Below are 23,902 nucleotides of genomic sequence, written 5' to 3'. Positions count from 1 at the left end.
AACCTGTACTACTGAGGCTGTATCATACTGTTAGCAACAACTCTGAAGCTCACCTTGGTCCATCTTTTGCAGCAATTTATATACACCATTAATCTATAAGTATGCAGATTCTGTCTGTAGCATAGCTTTGTTTGTGGGGATATCATAAGACAGGAATCAGCTGCTTATTTAAGCAATGCTGCACTTGAGTAATACATGCCATCCGCAGTGTTTTTTTGACTTAAGCAGATTATTAATTCTCTTGTATCAGTTTATAGACTATAAGAGAAGAAATGATACTGCCTGCTCATAAATGCATTATAAGAATAAATGGGAAAAATGTATGTGTTATTACCAGTATGTTATGAATATATTAATGTATATTTCTTGTCCTGGTATATACACACAGTTGGGCCCATGATAGCTAATATTACTTCTTTAAAAAAGAATTTGAGATATGATTCTTCCTCCTGTCCTACGATTGTGATAATATACTGCAGGACAGGAACCTAAGGCCTCACCTATTGCATTTATAGTAATCTACCAACTGTTTGGATGTTTATTGTGTTGAAAGAACCCTTTTTTCATCTCCAGTGAGCACTGTTTATTTTTCAACAGCTTATGAAAACTGGTTAAATAAACCACACTTAGGTATCAACATCAACCATTTTCCTGAGATGCCCACCCTTTTAAAAATAAAACCTGGACAGACATTTAAATGCTTTTAATTTTTAATTTAATTTTAATTTTACATTTTCATAATTTCTTAATCACTTTTCATATGGAGCTTTTAATCATATCAGTAGATTCTGCCCATTCTCTAGAAGAGAATTCACCCGAGGTTTCAAAAATCAAATATTTAATCAATTAAGTATGCATTTCCTCCATCTCAGTCTATAGGCAGCATTTTGTACTAAAATTAAAACATAGTTTTCCTATTTTTTTGCTAAAGTTAATGGCCACCTAAACTTTCAGAGCATTAATATTTAGAGCTATTATGAAATATTAACAATCCATAATTTTCAAGGATGCCAGCTAGATTAAATAAAGTTTGCAATATTCCTTAAATATCATATACTCTATCTAATGTCTATTTCCTGAAGAGGAAAATTTAGGATTGAATTAGAGATATGGATGTTGTATCACACAACAGAACACATCAGTGAAAAGAATTTGTATTTTTCTTTTCCTTCTATAATTATAACACAATGAAAACACCATTTTTACAAACTGTACCTTTAAAATACAAGTTAGATGAAGCTTCAGTGTTTTCTTGTGAAGAATAGGACAGCTCATACTGACAGTGGGCATAGTGCTCCTCTGGTGAGAACAGCCAATATGTAACCTATCTGTCCACGTATCCATACGGCTTCTTATAAATGTTTGTCTACTAACATGTGTCAGCATTCTACGGCCCCTTCTTGGAGTACAGCATCGCATAAGTTCTAATCTTTCGTTCTTAGAAAAACGAGTTCTATTAGGAGCAACAGAAACCACTGAGGCATTTGTAGTAAGAGTAAGTAGGGAAGGTTTGGGACATATCAAACCTAGGAGGAGGCAACTACTATGAAATTGTGAAGAGACCAGTCTCATAGTAGTGTTTGTTGGGAGAATTATTTAACACTATATTTTTCTATACTTACATGTATTTTTCTTTACTCTCTTGTTTACAAATAAAGGTAACCATACATCTAGTAAAAAGAATAATTGGGCTCCTCATCTAAATATCATTTTCTCAAGGGGTTTGGCTTGGTATTTTTTGGTTGGATGTCTGTTTCATTTTGGTCGTTGGCTGAAATCTTAACTCTTCATGTGGGGGTCTTAGGCCCCTTGAGATGTGCTAGATGATTAGGGTAGAGCCCTTGTGATGGGTGCTTGTGCTCTTACAAAAATCCACTGCAGGAAGCTACTCCAAAGTTGCTTCCACCATGTGAGGACACTGAAAGATAGCATTCATTGTGACTAGGAAACATGCACACCAGACCCAAAATTTGCTGATGCCTTGATGGACAGCCCAGACTTTAGAACTGTAAGAAATGATATGTGTTGTTCATAAACCAGGGAGCATAGTGTAGAATGGTGTTTTGTTCCAGTAACTAAAAAGACTAAGATAGTGAGAAAATCTTGCCTAGTGCTAGACATGATAATAGTTGCTTATTAATTATCAACTCATTGGTTTTAAGACTATAAATGAAGGCTAATATGGCAATTATCATTACCAATTACAGTGCTTTTAATTTTATTTTAAAGTATTTTATTTATTTCTATTTTATATGTGTATGTTGCTTACATGTATGTATGCACACCGTGTACAGGTAGCAGGCACAGAGTCCATAAGAGGGCGTTGGATCCTTTGGAACTGGAGTTGTGGGTATGTGCTTTGTGGGAAGGATTGTAAACTTTGTCACAAGGGAAAGCAATCTTGGCAGGCTTTGCCCTTGGACACACCGTGGATACTCCCTGAGATTAACCTTGAGATAGACTGGGTGGAGCCATCCCAGGCCTGGAATTCAGGAAGCAGACCAGGGGGCTCCATCTGGATTATTGTGTTTCTAATTGATCCTCAATGGGAGGAGGAGACCTGGCCCTTGCACGTGAGAGACAGACAGGCAGCAAGGATGACAGAAGTAGGTTTGGACCAAGCTCCAGTGCACGTGGATTGGGAAAAGGATCAGTGAACAGGCCAGAGACACCTAGGGACCCGTGGAACAGATACTGGAAGGTTCATTCTTGTTTCCCTTTAACCTTTTTTCCCTCTTGTGTAAGATAGTTGGGTTATATAGTAAAGTTTAATTGTTAAGAAATGAGCCAATAGTGCTAAGTGCCATTTGAATAGTGGGGCCTGAACTTGAGTCCTTGGGAAGAGCAGCACGATTTCTTAACCACTGAGCCCCACTTAACTGCTATTATAAAGTCAATCATCTGCCAAATCATGTTTCAAGCTGTTTGTTGAGTATTTTATTGAGTCTGTATAAAAACACTCTGAGAGGTAAGTAGTTATCATTTGATAAGTGTGGAGCCTCAGGCACCACCAAAGTTAAAGAAGCTGACTGGGCTTTCCCAGTCAGTGAGAGTTGAAACCAGGATTTGAGTCAGGACAGTGGAGCCAACGCCACTGCACCAAAGCTAAGGGCATTGCTGTGTGTATCAGACATAATGTTAGGCTGGATTCCAGCAGAGGAGGGGTCAGTAGCCTCTGCTTCCTCGGGTGCACCACAGGGTTCCAAGAGCTGTTTTCCTGTTTGCCACACAGGCCTGTTTCTAAGATGAAGTTGTCTGAATTCAATAGGTTAAGTTCCCCTAAGGACAATATAAAAATTCAAGGCATAACAATGTATATGCTGTGTGTGTTTGATGGCAGGATTTATTTGTTTCTTACTTTATCTAGGGATTTCTTAGAAAATAGACTCTCGCTGAGAATTGTGAAGGCAGGAAACTATAACAACCAATTGAACAAAGGAAATGGTGAAAAGACAATAAATTTTGGCTAAAAAAAAAGTGAAATTAAACTCTCATTTATGAGTGCGTCCAAATCAATCATATGAAACAAATTAATCCTTTAAAACTACATAAGAATAATGCATTTACCCTATGAGTTGGGCCTTTCCCCAAAATTATCTGTTGAAATTTACAGACAAGCAGAAAATAAGGCGACGACACCAAAAGCAAACACTAATTGTTCTGGGAATTCAAGGAAAGTTAATTTTAGTTATTAGCTCACTCATAGCTCGCATCGTTTAGTTGGAAACACTGTTCACGATCACCTCCTGAATCTGCCTTTAATCTCATCCCACTGCCACAACCACATATGTGCTATGTTTTAATATCTTCACCAGATTGAAAGGAAGTATCTTTGAGAATATAGGAAATACTGAAAGATATTTCTTAATATGGCAAGGAATGACTTTCTTTAACAAATACCATTTTCTTTTTTATAATTTACTTTTATTTTATGTGCCTTGGTGTTTTCCTCATATATTTGTCTATGTGAGAGTGCCAGATCTCCTGGAGTTGGAGGTACAGACAATTATGAGCCTCTGTATAGGTGCTGGAATTTGAATTCGGGTCCTCTGCAAAGTGCTCTTAAATGTTGAGCTATCTTTCCAGCCCAAGAATGATTTTTCTTAAATCATTGGAAATGACCCAAACACAGATTTCCAAAAAGAATGGAGGAAATTCATGGAGGCAAACTCCACCAAGCTTTATAAATATAAATAATTGAAACTTCATAGGTTGTAAGAAAAAAATGGTTGGATATCAAACACATGTTAAGAAAAATTTTTTATTATAAAGACTAATAAGTAAATGAACTACTAACACAAACTAAAATGTTAACTACTAAAATTAAAATGTGTAATATATCCAATTTCCATATATAAAATATGCAACCTACATTTTATGCAATTTAACCATAAGTTATAAAATGTTTGAAGAGAAAAGTATGGGAGAATGTCAAAGTAGAAGGATCCAGAGGGTCCTAGAAACCTACAAGAAGAACATTATGATAGGCAGATTTGGGCGCAGGGGTCCTGCTCAAACTATGGCACCAGCCAAGGACAATACAGGCAGTAAACTTCAAAACCCTACCCAGATCTAGCCAATGGACAGGACATTCTCCACAGTTGAGTGGAGAGTGGGGTCTGACTTTCACATGTACTCTGGTGCCTCATATTTGACCATGTCCCCTGGAGGGGGAGGCCTGGTGGCACTCAGAGGAAGGATAGCAGGCTACCAAGAAGAGACTTGATACCCTATGAGCATATACAGGGGGAGGAAGTCCCCCTCAGTTACAGTCATAGGGGAGGGGAGTAAGGGGAAAATGGGAGGGAGGGAAGAATGAAAGGATACAAGGGATGGGATAACAATTGAGATGTAACTTGAATAAATTAATAAAATAAAATTAAAAAAATAAAATGTTTGAAGAGAGAGGACAAGAACCTTCCCAAGTGGAGGAAACAAGACTGAACTGTAGAAATATAGCAGCAACTCCTTATAAAGAAGCTTAATGCAATTTTGATCAAATTTCTAGTAACATATCTTGGAAAGTAGATCAAAATATTGAATAAAAGTGTCACCAGGATGAATAGATGGACATCTAGTTAAGAAAATTACAAGAAGTGAGGGTGATAAAACCCTCGTTTATGATATAACACATTCCAAAATGACAGGAGGCAAAACATTATAGTAAAAACAAAAAGGCAAGTGGAGCAGGAGATGCATGCCTTAAGCAGAGCTTAACGTGGAAAAAGATAATCGTGCTTATACTTACGAATCAGGAATTATGAAGAAGAGGTGATATTAATTATAAAAAATTTATTTGCGGTAATATCTTTGAAGGAAAAAACAAACAAACAAAACAAAACAAAACAAAACAAAAACAAAAAACCAACCCCGTAACATTCATGCACCACAGAAACTTTGAGAATGATTCAAGTGGATATAAAATCAAGTGGCAAGAATCGCGTAAAGACTTTGGTATACAGTACAGGTTCTGTAGAGTACAGGTGACCTGTGAGGTCACCATGGGAACAAGTGGATTTAAGAGAACCAAATAGCACTGAGTCCCTGGAATGCCATGTGTTGATATCAGGGCAATGAAAAGAAAAGAAAAGAGCGAGGAGGAGGAGGAGGAGGAGGAGGAGGAGGAGGAGCTAGGGGGGTTTGAAATCTTCACAGTGTCTGCCTGGGAAATGAACCAAACACATACTTCCAAAACGAGTGGGGAGATTCGTGGTGGCCAACTGTGATGACAGGCCAAGAAGAGTAAATCCTGGGGCTGAGAGGACCACTGGCTTTACCACAGATCTGGAATTAAAAGCTTGTCTTTAGTACCTGGAGTCCACCTAGACTCAGAGAAGCTGTGGATGGGGTCTAGAAAATTCTTTGGTGATGGAAGGAGTGGTAGCAAGAAGGAAGTAGAGGCAAAAAGAGTGCTTTGTTCTGTTTTGCATGATGCTGTAGATGGGATAGGAGATTAACAGGGTGATGTCCTTGAATGGCAAAGTGTAGAGATAAGGAATACACAGAGAAGACTTGGTCTCATCTTCCCTGTTCTCTATACAGTGAACCCAGAGCCTCACTCATGTTAAACAACTATTCCACCATCAGTTGAATCTGTAGCCTAAAAGTCTGTCTTCTCCAGAAAGAGTAATTCCTCCCCGTGTAAGGAACAAGTCACAATCAGACATAACAGAGACAAAAAGTGACCAAGGGATCCCTGAGGTCATGTGAGCTATGCTTTTCTCTTCCTCTGGTTGCTGCTGGTTTTGGAAGAAACAACAGCAAGGGCTGAGGAGACGTCTCTGTCAGAAAAATGCCAACCATACAAGCATTGGGATCTGAGCTGGATGCCCAGGATGCATGTGAGAGGCCAGGCACAGTGCTAGGTGTTTGTAGTTGGTGGGGCTCTCTGGCCTGCCAACATAGCTTACTTGGCAAGTCCCATGCCAGTGAGACACTCTATCTGGGAAACAAAGAGAAAGAGAAAGAAAACCAAGGACATGAACGGACACGAAATAAGCTGCTTTTTAAAATGAGGGCATAAGGGATAAGGTGTTACCAAGGACTAAAGAGGAGCGAAGCAGACAGTGGCCACAGGGTTGGCAGCCTGTGAGGGGACAACCAGGTTTCCGTGAGCGACCTGAACAGAAAACGAGGGGAAGAGCTGAATTCCACATGGAACCTTACTGAGGGCTGCCCATGAATTCCACAAGGCTCAGTGGAAAGAGTTCAGACGTCTAGAAGAAGATGGGACAAACAGATGTCCAGAGCTATGAAACGATTCAACTTCAGGGGTGAGCAGTGCCAGGGGAACCCGAACTATCAAGACCAAAGACAGGAGAGTCTTGATGGATCTGCATCCTGAGGGGTCATCAGGAAGATGCGACATTAGGAGTGGTCTCAATTCTATGAGAAGTAGGTAAGTTATAGGATACACAATCGAGACACTTGAGGATGTTCATGATCCGCATATTGAAAAGGCAGAATATAAAACTCTGAAAGTACCGCATGTCTTGTTTTTAAACACAGAAACAAACAGACAAACAAAATAACCCAGAGGGAAGTATTTAAAACATAAACATTTTGTCTTAGGGTGTATTTAGGGAAACTTTTCCTTTTTATAACAAATTTCCTTTCTTTTCTCTTCTTTTTCACCTCCCTCCCCCTTCCCTCCCTCTCCCACGCTCCCTCCTTCTCTCTGTCCCCAACTCCCACCCTTCCTTCCTCCTTCCATTCCTTTCTCTTTTATTTGCAACACTGAAATACATCATTCATGCCACAAGCTCTCTACCATCCTAACCCTTTAAATATTTTGGTACAATTTCCAGATGCCATACAACAAAACAAAACTACTTTTGCTTAACAGCACATCACATAAATTTTGACCTCCATGTGTTCTCCTGTGCTCTAAGCTGCTATTATCTTTTTTTTTTTTTTTTTAGAGAAACTGGGTCCCCCCCACCCTACTCCCCCAATCTTAAGTTTTCATTGCATCTTAAAATGAAGATCATGGCAACTGTGTCTTCTCCTTGCATGGTCTATGTCAAGCCCACAGTCACCCTTCCTGTTGATGAACTGGCCTCTGCATGCAGGACTGCACATTTGGAAAGAGATATAAGGGCACAGGTCTTGTCCACGAAGCTGCAGGTGCCTACCTGGCATACTGAGGTCTCAACATCACACTGGCTGCTGTGTCCATTACACTGACAAGGGACACAGGTTCCCAGGGTTGGTCCGGGAGTGCGGCCACCTGGTTCAGAACGCAGTCGGTAAAATCCTGGTGCACACGTCTAAAAGAAAAAGAAGGCAGTTAGGAAAGCCATGTTAGCATTCTTCATCAGTGCTGAAGTTCTCCAGTGGACAATGTTGGTTCACGCCCTTCCGTGTGTGTGTGTGTGTGTGTGTGTGTGTGTGTGTGTGTGTATGAAAGAGAGAGAGAGAGAGAGAGAGAGAGAGAGAGAGAGAGAGAGAGAGACAGACAGACAGACAGACAGACAGACAGACAGACAGACAAGACAGAGAGACAGACAGAGAGACACACACACACATACAGACAGAGACAGAGAGACACACACACAGAGACAGAGAGGGGACGGGGGGAGAATTGGGGGGCATCATTTATAAGCGTGAGTGCCAATTTTGATATATTTCAGCTAGGTCCTTCTGTTCTCAAACACAGCCAGTGCCCATGTGATCAGATTTTAGTAGAGCAAAGCTCTTATTTGCATCTACCACTTTTAGCCTGTGAAAGCCTTAAAGTGTCTTTTTCTTGAGAGGTTTATTTTTAAACTAACATTGTCATATGGACTAACGAGATGTTAGTCCAATGTCCTTGTCAGCCAAAAATATGCTTCTCTGCGCTTGATGGATAACTAGTAAATGTCAAAAAAAAAAAAAAAAAAAAAAAAAAACAAAAAAACTCAGTAAAGCAGAATAAAAAAAATTCAGAGGCACATTATTTATATCAATATGATTTAAAGCTTATAAAAAGAAAAAATTCAAAATAATAAAATCTCTATGTGTCTTGGAGACTACTAGGCCATTCATAAAATTTATCTTTTCCTGATCTGTATTTTTTTTTTTCATTTTGCAGTAAAAATACAAAAGCCAAGAGAAAATTGCTAGTAAAATTGACATGTGCAAAAATCAAGATTTTTGTCTTCATGAAGGTTTCATTATATGAGTGGATAGAGAACGTCAGTGGACTTGTGTAAGAGGGCCTGGGCATCAGATGGGACTGACTGTCTCCCAGCCCCAATCCCTGGCTCAATGGTCTCTCTCATCAGACAGTGTTTGATTTCTGATTAAGTGGTAGGAGGCAGGGCTTGGGATGCCACTGAGGATTGTAAAGAGGCTGTTTAAGCACCTTGGCTAAGTTGGATTTTCTTTCTTCCCTTAAAAGTCTCTTTCCTGTTGATGAGAGAATGACAGCTGACTAATAGGGCAGACATGTTTTACCAGGAACTACCTAATGCTTGCACAAGCTTTTGATCTGGCCTAAGCAGCTCAGAACGAAATATATAGAAGTCCCCCAGAAAGAGAAAAAAAAATCAATACTCAGCACTCTCCTTGTGTTTATTTTGATTTGCTTAATGTGTGCCTCAATTAAACACTTAATTAAAAGTCTCTTGGCTTTTATCAGCCTATAAGAAATTCTAATGAGATTTAATTCCTTTCCAACTTTGAGCAAACTAAACACGGATCCTAGCAGTAAAACAAAACAAAGTAATAACACCCACAAAACAAAAACAAAACAGAACAAAAAACCCTTTGCATCTTTTTGCTCCCATGCATACAAAGATATAGTGTATGCAAATGTCACCACGCTATTGATAATTGAAGTTAATTTTCACCATTGTTACAGAAATAGCCTAGAAATTACAGCTGAAGAATTCACTTAAGTATAACTGAAGGAACAATCCTAGGTGTGTTTAAAGGAGCGAGGTGGCACACAGGGGCTGCAGAGATGACAAATGGTGGAGGTGTCTAGTGGGTACAAGCAGCTGATGTGTGAGGACAGGAATTTGGATGAACAGAGCTCATCTAAAACACAGTGGCTGTGGCAGCCACTTGTAAGCCCAGAGAGCTGTGGACTTTGTGTCAGCAAGAGACCCTGTTTCTGCTCCTAAGATGGAGTGTGAACAAGAAGGACCCATCAACCCTAAGCCTGAGCTCACACCTATGAGAATATGGTACACTGAAACCTTCACACACAACATGCACAAGTACACACACACACACACACACACACACACACACACACACACACACACACCCCTCTTCTTCCCTCCCCAAAAGTAGTGCACTGTTTAGAAGGCTGCAAATTGTTACTATATTGACTTGAGTAAACTTTCTCTTTTCTTTTACATGGATCTCATACTTAAATGTTTTTCGGTGCCTTTAAAGTTAGTCTGTGTGAAGGTGTGGGCCAGCTGTCTTTTGTGCACGGCTTCCTTAGCCCACAATCAGTATCTGTTGACACAGTTTAATGTTGTGTTTTGGTGGACTTCATTTCCAAACAAAGAGAAAGTAACTGGTTTTCAATGTAAGAACTGGAGCATTAAAAGAGTGTTTAAAACAATATGTCAAAAAAGAAAGATAAAAGATAATAAGAAACTTGTTTACAAACAGCAAAGTCAAAAAAATAAATAAAACAATAAGTTATATTTATTACTTTTTAGTCCCCTCCTTTCCTGGATCCCTTTGTATTTATTCTTTCCATTAAAATATCAAGTGAAGGTGTTTTTAAAATATCAAGTATTTCTGCCCTCACTTGAAAAAAAGAGGGGGTAGGAAGCAAAATTCAGCAGCACAAGAAAGTTTAAATAGGACAGAAAAGGAGCTACTTTCAACTTTTCTTTTAAAAAAATGTTTTTTTTTTTTGGAACCTGATGATAGATTTAAGAAAAGCAAACAAAAATGTCTTCAAATTTCATTCTGTTTGATTTTCTCCCTCCTGTTGTTGCAACTTTTCCAAAACTCTCTTTCCATATCCTGAAATTAGGCACAGCTCAACTCTTTTCTGTTCTCTTTTCTTTTTTTCCTTTCAGAATGTGGCATCTCTCCAAAACATTAGAGTCAAATTCATACTAAAACTGTGGGACAGTAGAGCTGACAGAGTTACAGAAGGGCAGCAAGCCAGTGTGATGCAGACTTGCTCCACACAGTCAGTCAGTCCTCTTGTGGGGACCATGGAAGTTGACGGGTGCAGGTGGCAGTGAAGTCACTCTGCCTAGTCTCTGCCTGGGTCTTGCACCCAGGCAAACATGACTTTCTGACACTACATACTACTGCACACATGCTCTGAGTACTGCAGTCCTCAGTTTCCTGATCTGAAACACATGGATCTTTTGTATCATAATATTTTAATAACATATGCAAATATTAATAATGTTTGAATATAAGTTAATCTACATTTTTAGAAACCAGTGTAACTCTGTTCCAATCACAGCTTTGCTGTTGCATATCCATGTAATGGTGGACATGTTCTTTCATTTGCCTGGGACTCAGTTTCCCCAGTGGGGACACAGAGATCATAAATAATACTCTGTGATGATTCTATAGGGATGCCATAAAAGGTGTTTGAGATTGCACAGGACACGGTAAGCATGCTGTAATTTTGTTTCTGTATAGGGGACATTGTAAGGATTATTAAATCTACACATTTAATGCTTTTCACAAAATTGACATAAGTGCCCTGCCCCAGTTAAGATTTAGAGGTAGCTGCTGAGAATAAACCAAAAATCAAGGCAGCCATGACTTCTAACTTTCACAGGAAAGAAACTGACAGCACAAATCATCTATCCATCACAACATGTTTCTTAATGTTTCATGGATGTAATCATGAGTCACAAAAGAATGTTCCAGTCAACTACGTGCCACATTCCCAGTGAGGGCCTCACAGATCACTTTGATCAGGAGCATAACAGTCATCTTGCTACGTGTGCATGCACGCATGCCCCAGTGTTTGCACAAGGATGGAATTTCCTAGTGACATGGTTCTCACATTATCCTCTGTCAGTAAGGAGGTCCAGGGTACATGAAAACGGCCTTTGTGTCTCTCACATGCTGTGCCATCAAAGTGATAAGGGAGCTACACATGGGGCAGGGGACCACTCTTTCCACATTATGAATTTTAGGTTTTATGACTGTTTAGTGAGTACGCATTGGGGACTTAAAATTCACTTTGCCAAAACTGATAGGTCTGACTGACACAATAGACACCGATCCAGAGCCTTACTAATATAAGACCTGGGAAGAGGGATTAAGAGATGGGAACTATCAAATACCAACTAGGCATCATTATTAAACTTTTGACTTCTGTGATAGCATTGCAGAGTGCCATATACCCAGTGCTGGAAAATCATAACTTAAGGTATGTGACCTAAGCCGAATTTTGGCTTAGGCAATAATACATATTTTTAATTTTTTTAAAATTAATTTTGTTTTCATTTCAGGTGCATTGGTGTTTTGTTTGATATATGTCTGTGTGAGGGTGTTGAACCGCTTGCCGCAAGAGTTATAGACAGTTGTGAGAGCCCATGTGGGTGCTGGGAATTGAACCCAGGTCCTCTGGAAGAGGAGCCAGGGCTCTAAACCACTAGAGCCATGTCTCCAGCTCCTTAGGTAATAATTTTAATCTGAACTTATCTAGAAAACAGGTTAAGTAGCTTGGTCTGTAAACAAGTATGACACAAATTCCTTGACTCCTAACAAAAATCTAGTCCCCACTTTAAATTGTAAGTCACAATAATTAGGTATTTCAAGGACAGAACCTTGTGATGAGCAGGCCAAGAGTGTTGTTGCTCTACAGGTATTAGGCAGACAGTGGCACGAGCCTTCTGACTGGTTGTTTTAAATGGCAATGCTTAATTTTATCTTTGTGAAATCTCCTTTTGTCTAAAAATACAAAATGAACACCTTACCAAATATAAGTATCTATAGAGTTCCACAGATGCTAAATATGTCATATGTAAAGGAGCCGCTTTGTGTTTTCATAACCCAAAGCATATGCTAGTGGGATAGGGTGGATTATTTCAAAACTGTCCTTAGCTCTTGCTTTGACGATTAGACTTTATGTCTGGGTAATTACACTTTAGGATCAACACGAATTATAAATAAGAGGTGTAACGGATTAGAGGCAATGGGGTGTGGAGAACACGTCAGGTGTCCTATTATGAGAGATAAGCCTTTATCTCCACAATTCTCCACTAAGTCATCACTGTGATCCTTGTCTGTAAACAGGAGACTGAGCGGAGCTCTCAGGACATAGACAAAGCTGTGGATGCACACGCTTCTGCGAACGCGCAGTTCCTTTCATTCTTATTGGCTTAATGTGTGCTAGTCCATATTTTCAGATAATGGGGAATCGTAAAGAAACAATGCTAAAGTGTGCCTTACTCTTTTTTAGGGAGCCCATCAATCACGATTCAAACTTATTGAACGTGAAACTTGCAGAGGAATGTCGATGGGTACTGAAATTATTTCATAATCTAATATTTTTATTGAAATAGGAAGAGAATCATATTAAATAAGTGGAGGGAAATTGAGACGTAATATCTTTTCTCTCAAGATACCTGAAGGTCAAGCTTGACTCTGAATATTTTCCATAGGAAAATCACATTACCGAGTCAGAAGCTTCAGGACTCCCACCTTATAGCTTAGCTAACTATATAATGGTAACTATATATAATAGTAATGAGCCCGGTGGCAGTTAAGGGATTTGGCCAAGGTCACACAGTTTTCCAGCAGTTCAGTCACACAAAGAAGCAAAATTCCATATCTCTAGAAAACTCTTAAGAGTTCTCTGTGTCCTCTCTGCTTTCGTCTCTCATGCACGCGAACGTTTAGCCCACATATTCCAGCCATATATACTGTATGTTTGGAGGGGGCACATAGATAATTGTAATAGCCTGTATTGTGTAAAAATAGATGCACGAGGGAACTATTGCTTAACGAGATGGGTTATTTGCTTATTCCTGAGATCAATGTGAGATCATGTTACAATAGATATCACCTTTTGAGCAGGCATTCGAACTGCTTCAAGGCACTCCAGTCACCCCAGAAAGTCGTTTCTTGAACATTATAGAACCTTACAGTTGTGGCCAAGCTGAATGGCGCCAAGTTTGCAATGGGACTTTCGTTTTTATGAATTTTCACTTATATTAATCCTTGAGGTGATTCCCTAGGTTAAAAACTTGGGATCAGCAATAAGCCAGCAAAAGTGCCTTAAGTGGTGGAATGAGGTAGGAGGCACGACATCAAGTTTCTTTTGTTCTTTTCATAGGGTCTTTCACCCTTAGAAAACATGTATTTGATAATTAGATTTCCATATCTGTTTGGATATATGTGATTTGGTATGTGCATGCCACAGTGAGTGTGTGGAAATCAGAGGACAACTTGAGCGAGTCACTTCTCTCCTTCCACCATGGGAGTGTGGGGGGGGCAGGCAGGGAATTGAAGGAAGTCAGGTTGTGAAGCTTGGCAGCAAGGGCTTTTACCCTTAGAGACATCTCAGCAGGCCATATTCAGCATTTTCAAGATGTACTTTGTCTTCAGCCTGGAGACACACATGCCACTTTCAACAAAATGTCTGAGAACCCATTTATAAAATAAGCAGATTAGACTATTTATATTAAAAGAATCATCACACGGACCTATAATTAGTATTATGTATGATAGTATTGACTCTAACGAGTAACCGTAACCGTGAGTACAAACCAGTGCTATGTGTGTGTAAGGGTTGCAGCATTTAGAATCTTCACAGAGTCTTGAGAGGAGGGGAAGACATCAATGACAGGCAACCTCCATGCGAAGAGCACCAACTAATGTGACCAACGAGGCACAATTTGTGGTACAGGAGGTCCTAGAAAACTTTAAGGCCAGGCATTAAAATAGGGCTCTACATAAAGGCCGGATGTGGAAGACCAGAAGTGGTAACCATTAGGTACTCAGGGACTTGAGTATTTATCCTGGCCTGCTTAAACAGGTTTGGAAACCCATGCAAGGTCTCAATCCTCATACAGGATGAAGGTTAGGTTCAAATTCAGCCGAGTTCCTTCTCTCTCCCAACGTCCTGGTATTGTAATATTCCTTTTACAAATTAATAGTTGTAGAAATTGATTAGAATACCAGAATTCCCCATCAGCAGAATACCCCATCAATGAGATGGGAAAAAAAAGAAATGTTTTTATAAATGTAATGACTGAATGATAGTAGCACTGTGGGAACAAATTTATGTCCTTTTGAGAAGACTATGTTGAATGGAAACCAGCCTGCTAGTTAGCGCACACATTTTTTTTTGTCTGTTCTATATAAAAAACACTCTCAAACCTGATATAACCATATCTCATAATCACTGTGGTTTAAATTCCTTAACTGCTCAGAAATGGTGCCAAGAAGATAGATGGGTTATATAGAGCAGGCTTTTGAAACACGCTCACTGGCTGCCCCACACGCACCCCGCCTCCCAGTTGTGACATATCTTTACAAATCTCTTAATTTTTATCAGCTATTTCCCTTCAGCTGTGATTCTTCACAAGTTGACAATAACGTTAGCATGTTGCTACTGTGCGTGAAAGATCAAATAAATAGGCTAAGAGAACACACAGACATCAAGTACAAAGGACATTGGGGATGGACTCCCATTGGGTTCTGGAAGGGAGCTGAGCTTAAGCAAGGTAGTGGGGGTAGCTTACCTCACAGGACAATCCGGAATAGCCTGTAGGACAGTCACAGCTTTCTATCAAGTGTGCTGGTGGGCTTGCTGCTGTTACATGTCCTGGCTCAGCTACTTCCATAGAGATTTCAGAAATGCTGTCAACAATGAGCAAAGGTGATGGTCACACAACCAGATACAGCCTCCCAGAACCACTCCAGGTTTAAGGAAAACCTCTTCAGGCTTATGCTAGTCACAGGTAAACTCTTTTGTTTGCTTGTTTTCAATGAACCAAAGTACACCTATTTATCAAGGTAACATGGTATTACATACTGTAGAAGGGGCCATCAAGTTAATAACTACATTGTTTTGAAGCTGCTTAGATTCCAGGGGTTCAGCTGTCACATCGGATTGCTGCATTTTTATTTCCTCTAAGACTGAGATTATGTATTAGGAAAACATCTGCATAAATCCCAAGGAGTCTAGTAAATTGGATGTCTGTTGTCCTGTTGAGAAGCTATTATAAAGATCTTTATCCTCCCTGCCCCACCCCCAGCCCCAGTTTTTAAAATGTGAGTAGCTTTGTGCAGACAAAGCCAATTAATTAGACATTTATATCCTTTCAAACAGGCAACCCAAGGTCACTCTCTCTTAGACTGTCTCCTGTCATCACAAGTGAAATTGCTTTTAATTTACTACATTCTTCCTCTGGAGCCTGTGGGTGTCCTTTCAAGAACTCTGGAAAGCCTCCTGGAAAACAGTGCAGAGTGCGCACTAGCCCTGGTCTTTAAGAAGATAAGGAGCTTTCTGAATTAATATTTTATTGGCTTTATTAAATAAATCCTTCAAGTGACTTAATGAGTCCTTCCTATGGGTGGGAGAGTCCTTATGGTTGAAATATATATATTCCCAGTGAATCCACTGATACCTTTTTCATTAATTTGAAATTATGCATTAAAATATATATGCAGTCCATAAACCCAGACTATTTCATGACTGACTAACTGCAACATGAAAATGTTCTGCAAATAAACTTTTAAGTGAGACATTGAATAGTTTTGCCTCAATAAAAGGCACCTCCAATAGCTAGAGGAGGTTGAATCATAAACTTTATACCAAGCATAGGTAAGTTTTGTTGAATTATGAATCCACGTGCTGGTTTCACAAGCATTGTGATCCACACTTGGGAGCCTTTATGAAGCCAGTTTTGGGCTAAAGTGCAGGTTTTGCGTTCCCCTCCTTAGGGTAGCATAGTGGTAGTGGGCTGTAAGCAGCCACTCCTCTTCAATAAGAAAGCCGGTACTGTTTTGCTCTCTGTGGATACTGGGATGCAGTAGGGAAACCTGCTGCTTGTTTGACTAGCCTTCTTTCCCCTGAAGCCTCCGAGGGGCTCCATGGTTGCTTCAAGAAGATACGAGCATCATCTTGCCTTCATTCTCTTGTACATATGAGCATACAAGAGAGCAGCGGTGTTTAAAAACCAAATGGTGGCAACAACAGACAGTTCCACCAGGAATAATGTTTCTTGAGTAACTAGCGGAGCTCACATGTGGGTGACAAGTATGGAAGTGCAGCTGATGGCTTTGCTTGTGTCTGGATACGGCTCTCGTTTACATGGATACTGAATTTTAGAAGCTACTACACCTATAATTCGTAAACTCTGTTTCTGACACCGCCATGGTTTGTATAACAATAAGGATGCCGGGTTATGTCATATTCAGGGGTAGTTTAAACGTTTGCCACATTTCCACTGGTGATGCTTCTGCCTGAGTTGTTTTCTTGCTGAGCATACTACGTGAGTTTTGATCTTAGAAAAAATGATGACTAGTGAAAAATGAAGACCACACTAGTACCATATGTCACAGTAACAGTGTGTTCTGTGAACTGCTAAACTCTTGGTGTGCACTCTAGGAACTTGCAAAGTGGTCCGCGTGAATATATAATATGCGAGCCGCTGTTGGCTTCTATGAGTAATGTATATTTGCTGTTATAAAATAATTAGCAATTCAGGTGACAGTGTTCCCCCCACCCCGAGTACATGCTTTTATTTTTATGGTAAAGAAAGCAGAGGAATAAAATTGAGAAGGTGAATTTTGGTTCATGATTAACTTTTTTTCCCCCACTGAAAGCCCCTTCATCAATCTCATCAGCGACATGAATCTTCTACTAGACAGAAAGAGTCTTGTATGAGACTGTGTGATGCTCAGCACACACAGTATCAATATCTGAAATATTGTAGTCTTTGGCTCTATTAAATCGACTATGAGAGGCTTCCTCCTTTTTTCTTGATTGTCTCTAGCTTGGTCTATCTATTTGTCATAAGACGATTTTACAAACATATATTGACACCATGTTTCTCCTGAACACAAAAGACTATAATGTGTAAAAGAGACATCGAGTTACTGAGGAAATTGAGCACAGTGTTGATCCTCTGCAGTATGACCTCGATCTGTGTGAGTTCTCACCTCATCTCAGTGACTGATTCTGCCTATGGGTGAGGAAGTCTCCTGGACCCTTCGTTGTTCTCTTGACCCTATGTTATTTTATTCTATTTCCTCGTTCTAATTACTACCTTTACCAAAGTCTACAAACATGTTTACATAGTTTTCAAATGAGACAGATATCCCTTGACTTTTATCACTGTGTCATCCCATCATTTTGTAAGCAGAGTCATGGAAAAGAATAGCTCACACTTTCCATACTAGGTTCTTTGTGTCTCTTTGATCCTTTAAAACTTTGAAACTATTTTTGACCAAAGGCATCAGTGTGGCCCCAAGTGCCATTCTCAATGTCTCTCATATTAGTTAACCTCTTGGAATCAAATGGAAACACTGCAAACTTTAAAAAAAAAAGTATTCCCAGTTTTGTTTCCTTGATGTCACATTTCTTCAATTCATCTGTCCTTGATTTTTTAAAACTGTGATTTCCAATCAACTTACACCAAGATATTGAGGATAAATAAACATATAAATCACATTGGCATGGGCAGATGAGAATGGCCAAGGCTGGAGGAGACTGGATTGACTTGTCTTTGCCTACTCCCCTTCATGTTTCAAGGTCATTTTCTTAACAATGTTATAACAGACATATGACATTACAGCTAATTATATGTGACCAACAGTATGTGCTATCCCCATGACTAATGTAAGTAAGAATATTGCTTTTATATTGTTTATTTTGGTGTGTAAACTATAGTATCTTCTATCAAGTGACTGGAAGCCTCTGTTGGCTTGTCTTCCCCTCTCAGTCCCAAATTAACCACTCACTGATACTTGTCTGGTGTCTTCCTGACCAGCCCTATAGACCCTAGACCAAGAACTTAACTGGAGTATTTTCCATTATACCTTACCGGCTTTGTCTCACGACATTTCCATAAGTAGCCTTGATAAGAATATAGTGAATATCATATAGTATATCCAAGAAGTCTTCACGAGTCACAGTTCTACTGATCCGGGGATCATCCCCATAATATTTCCACTCTCTCTGTAAATAGGAATCAAAAAGCCATTGCGATGAAATGGAATGAATGAGCGTTAGTATCTTAAGAGCACGAGCATCCTTGCATCAAACAACTCCTGACTTTACCTCTGTCAGTTCGATTTCGTGCCTTGTCAGCTGGCCAATGAGAGGGGCAGCCATGTGCCTGGTGATGATTCTGGCGTGAGTAGGGGTCCCACCTCGAATGATAACTTGAGGTTTGTATGTTGAGAAGCCTGTCTCATCCCGAGCCTCAAAATAGATTGCATACTTGAGTTTGCCCCCATAGGCCATCAACTGAAAAAAAAAAAAAAAAAAAAAAAGAATAAACAGTGATGATGAGACAAACCCCAAAGGACCTGACTCCATGTTTTCCACAGTTACCTTGTGAACTCAGGGTGATATTTTACCTTTTTCCCTTCAAATTGTTCTGGGAGTTTCCAGTAAAAAGGTTCCAAATGGAGCTCTTGCCTGACTTCATCCATCTTTGCCACTATCTCTGGGTGCTGGAAAGCAATGCCTTTGGTGGTTGTATGCTGTAGGGCCTCATCCACCAGAGGCAGGATGGTCTGCTCCTCACTCAGAGTCACCTGCAGAGGGTCAAATTGCAGCAGGGCGCAGAGTATGAGTCTTTGGGGGGCACTCTTCTAAAGCTAGGTATGAAGTCCCTGCCTATGTGAGCTCCTGTCCCCACTCTGACGAGTTGTCCCAGAAAATGAACTGAGACAGGGTGTCCAGAGCAGTAGGAAATAAGTGCCTTGGAATGACGTGCATAATGGAGCTCAACCAATAAAAGTTGAAATTAAATTCTGGTGAAATAAAGGGAAATTCAAGTCAAAATAAGCATAGCATCACCCAAACAATGGGCGGCTTCCTGTGCCTGCTTGGAAGACATGCAACGGGTTCTGGCTTCCAGGGCTGCGTTAGACGTCAACAGTCCCATCCCACAGCCTCCTTCCTCAGGGTGTAGCTGTTTTCCCAGCCAGAACACTGTGCCTCCTGGCAATGTTTCCAGCTTCCACTCGCCATCTATTTCCTTATCAACACTAACTGAGCAATCTTCTAGGAAGAATTTTAAAGAGGCATTTATGCCAACTGCCTAATGGCACACAGAGCCTTTACCATTTCTGAATGCGCACAGGGGACAAGGTTACTTAAATGTTTTGCCATTTCCTACTACCCCTCAGGGCCCGACTGAAAGGTTCCTGCAGGAATGTACATTATACTATTACATGGCTCAGTGGCTTCTTACTCACCCTCGTACGGATCAGCCCCTTTGCTTCAGAGCACTGACTGGTGACTCCAAAGCAATAGCAGCTGCTGCAGCCAAGTGGGTTCTTGGCGTCAAGTCCGAATCTGCCGGGCCGGCACCTGTCACAATGGATGCCTTCCACATTCACCTGAAGAAAGAAGAGGGCATTCACTATAGTGTTATAGGAGAAAGCAACGTAAGAACGAGGAACAGAGACACATCTCTTTTTCATCAACGAAAATCAGATGAAAGAATGAAAAGTATGAGATTCAGATATATATTTTTTACATACGTTTTTAGTTCTCATCTCTATCAGGACTTCCTGGGACTTTAAAAGGTATTTGATTCCTACATGCATCTGTTAGTAAGGGTGCTGCATACTTTTTGGGAGTGCTAAGCTATGCATTTCCTACAGCTCTGCTATGAGCGATAAGAATTTCAAAAGCAAAAGAGACCAATGGTTTGTAGCTTAAAAACAAACAAACAAACAAACAAACAAAATAACACAAAAATACCCAGACAGGAAACTGAATCACCACATTTATATATTTGTTCTAATATATGACTGCTATAATATAAAGCATATGCAACATGCAGGAAATATAAACATATGACCATAATATAGTGTCTATGTATGAAGTATAATAATCTGTTTAACTAGGGTCTTCATGAATTCGAGGTCATATTCACCATGGCTTGTTCATGCCTCTGATTTAAAACCTGCTGTTTGCTCTGGCTTTCTTTGCATAGACTTTATCTTGAAAAGCTATCTGTGTGACACTGTTTTAACCACATTTATCCTGGGATTGATTTTTCATTTCAGGGCTTTATAAAGGACAAAAACTCATTCCTCTTACCCATTTTAATTGGCTGTTTTTCTACATCATTTAACAGTATTAATGAGGGCTGAAATTTTCACACAGTTAGCCACTGTTCGTAATGTCAGTGTTCACATGTGATGGAATGTTACTGAATTTACATAGGAGTTAAGTATGCTTCAGTGTGCAGCGGCTGCAAATTAACCGCGAGAGAAATGGTTTGCAATAAACTTGGTTATCAGCTGTGGCTTTTTCTCTGATTGTGCCTGGAAATCTGTCCTGCCCACTGTGCAGACATTTCTTTAAGCGAGAACACAAAAGAAAAATAACTTCATGCACTGTGGAACCTATACCCTGTGCATTGACTGGGAAGAAGGTTGGCTTTGGGTTGAGAGCGGTTCTTGAAAAGTGGAGCGTTTCTGTGTGCTAATGAAGATACATCAAGGAAACCTGTGTCTGCTCATGATTGTTTGTGTATGTTGCTCAAAGAAGCAAGAAAAGTACAACAGTGAATGAAAGTAAAGGCGAGGAACAGAATCTACAGCGCGTGGGGGGTTTTCTTCGCAGCAGCAGCCGCACATACCTTACAGGTACACTGTCCCGTCTGGTCACTACAGAAGCACTTCCTTGTCTCTGCATCACAAGTTGTGGCATCTGTCCCTGGAAGGGAGCACTCACAGAGACTGCAGAGGGGATAGTTCCAGTGGCCTTGGTTGCACTCTGAGCATTTCATACCAGAGAATTTTGGGTGACAGTTGCACTGGCCCGTGTTTACATCGCACTGTGAAGCCAAGGATCCCACTGTGCTACAGTTACAAGCCTGTGGGAGAAAAGCAGCAACCGTTGACACAAGCGCATAGGGAACATCTTTCATTTTTAACCCTACTGTTGCTATTCTACTGTGCACATATGACACACGTACCTATTGTATGCTTTGTGATGTCGGAGTTTGGTGTTTTGGGACACATCAGTGAACAAAGCATTAAAAGACTGCCTAAATGTAGGAGAATGGATGATAATCTAGACACCACAATGATATAAGACAGACAACATATCCATTCTTTGGTGAGGGACTTTTAGTTGTTTCCAGATCTTGGCTATTACGAATAAAGCTGCTCTGAATATAGCTAAGCAAATATCCTTGTTCTATGATAGAACATCTTTTGGGTATATGCCCAAGAGTGGTACAGCTGGGTCCTGGCAGCATCGCTATTCCCAATTCTCTGAGAAAGCACCAGATTGATTTGCACAGTGGTTGTACAAGTTTGTACTCCCGCCAGCAATGGAGGAGTGTTGCCCTTTCTCCACATCATTGCCAGCCTGTGCTGTCACTTGAGTTTTTGATCTTAGCCATTCTGATGGGTGTAAGATGGAATCTGAGAGTTGTTTTGGTTTGCATTTCCCTGATAACTAAGAACATTGAACATTTCTTTAAATGTTTCTCGGCCGTTCAATGTCCCTCTGTTGAGAATTCTCTGTTTAGCTCTGTACCCCATTTTAAAATTGGATTATATGGTTTGGTGGTGTTTAATTTCTGGAGTTCTTCATATATTTTGGATATTAGCCCTCTGCCAGAGGTAGAGTTAGTGAAGATCCTTTGCTCTACAGTGTTGTCCTGCCTGCAAGATATGCTGGTAAATGCTGGCACAAAGCTTGTAGGAGTATCCAACCAATATCTGACTTAAGACCTACTTCACAACATGAAAACCATACTGAGAAAACAAACCACTCTTAAAGGCAGGTGCATGTCCAGCAGTAGATGCCAACAGGAAATGAACTCAATGGCATCTTCAGAGCTTTCCTGTCTCATAATGTTTTGTAGGGGATATTTTTTTGTCTTAGTTTTTATTTTATTTTATTTATATTTAAAAATTTTCCTTCCCTCTCTTTAACCTTACAGTTGGGTCTATATTATGGCTTCCAGTTTAGTGTTTTTGTGGGATTCCAGAGTGCAACTGAGTGGGCCTCTGTGTTATGATCTGTTTCTTGTGACTTCCTTTTCTTCTGTTTGTTTGTTTGTTTTGTCCTAGTCCAATATGTTAGCTTTTGTTTTATGTTGTTATATTAATTTTATTATTATCCCTTAGAAGTCTGTTTGCTTTCTAATAAGAGACAGAAAGGTTGTGGATCCAGATGGGAGGGGAAGGTGGGGAGAAGCTGAGAGAAATAAAGGGAGAGAAAATCATAATCAGGGTATAGTATGTGAGGAAAAAAAACTATTTTCAATAAAATGGAGGGAAACCCTTTAAAATAAATAAATAAATAAATAAGAAAGAAAGAAAACATAGGCTTTGATTTGTTGTTTTGTTTTATTTTAAGGTATTTTAAATTACATTATTTAATTTGGGTGTGCACCCATGTGTGTATATGTATGTGTGCATGTGTGCTTGGGAGTTTGTATGCACATGCTCCTATTGGTGCATATGGCAGAGGTCACCCTCAAGGGTTCTTCCTTGAGCTGTATCCACCTTACTTTTAGAGACTCTGTCTCTTACAGGAGCTTGTAGCTGCACCAACTGGGCTATCTCTGTGGATGCTGGGGATCAAGGTTAGGGCCTCAAGCTTATGGGGCAAGCATGTACTGAACTACCCCCTCATGTCTGACAGAAAACTATGTCCCCCTATCTTCTTTGCATGCTGTGAAGAGGCTGTACAAGAATTGCCACTAAGAGTTATTTCAGGGCTAATGAGATGGCTCACTGGGTAGAGCTTAGTGCTGGCACACAGGTCTAATGACCTGACCCTACAGGGTGACAAGAGAGGACAGACTCCAGAGAACTGTCTTCTCACTTCCAAGTTCATGCTATAACACATGTGTGCCCATGTGCAGGCACATACCTAAGCAGAATCCTTAAAATATTGTTTTAAACTAGTGATATCAACTGTGATTGTTATTATTATATTACAAATATGGTTTCTTTCTTTTTCTGTTTTTTTTTTTTTGAGGAGTGTGGGAGGAGGCTGGCTTTCACTCTCCATTTTTTAAAATTATACTAAGCACAACATTAAAATATAAACAAAAGGTAAAGACAAAAAAAATCAAACAAAAACAAAACCGTTAAAAATGTATTCCTGGGACATTTAAAATAACTATTATGAGATCCAACATGGCGGCGAGCAGTGTGGACCGTGTTTGAAAGCTCCAGTGAACAATTCAGGGAATTGCACAGATTTCTGAGCCAGGAACACCAAGGTCCCCACACCACGGCAGCAGAAGTG

The 23,902-nt window shown here is 40.0% G+C and overlaps 1 protein-coding gene across 1 annotated transcript in view; it reads right to left on the bottom strand.

Moving 5' to 3' along the window:
• The window catches only part of LAMA2 (laminin subunit alpha 2), a 588,770-nt gene that overhangs the window by 166,823 nt on the left and 398,045 nt on the right, over positions 1-23,902 (bottom strand). The window contains exons 23-29 of the mRNA XM_084776810.1: positions 21,267-21,503; positions 19,870-20,013; positions 19,024-19,203; positions 18,722-18,910; positions 18,486-18,619; positions 15,177-15,294; positions 7,635-7,769 (exon numbers count right to left, since the gene is read on the bottom strand). Coding sequence (XP_084632936.1) covers positions 7,635-7,769; positions 15,177-15,294; positions 18,486-18,619; positions 18,722-18,910; positions 19,024-19,203; positions 19,870-20,013; positions 21,267-21,503 — 1,137 coding nt within the window. The remainder of the gene's footprint in view (positions 1-7,634; positions 7,770-15,176; positions 15,295-18,485; positions 18,620-18,721; positions 18,911-19,023; positions 19,204-19,869; positions 20,014-21,266; positions 21,504-23,902) is intronic.

The sequence above is a fragment of the Acomys minous genome, assembly GCF_964271855.1.
Source record: "Acomys minous genome assembly, chromosome: 3".
Lineage (NCBI taxonomy): Eukaryota > Metazoa > Chordata > Mammalia > Rodentia > Muridae > Acomys > Acomys minous.
Note: the sequence above shows the minus strand (reverse complement) of the source record. Positions and strands in the feature narration are given on the sequence as shown.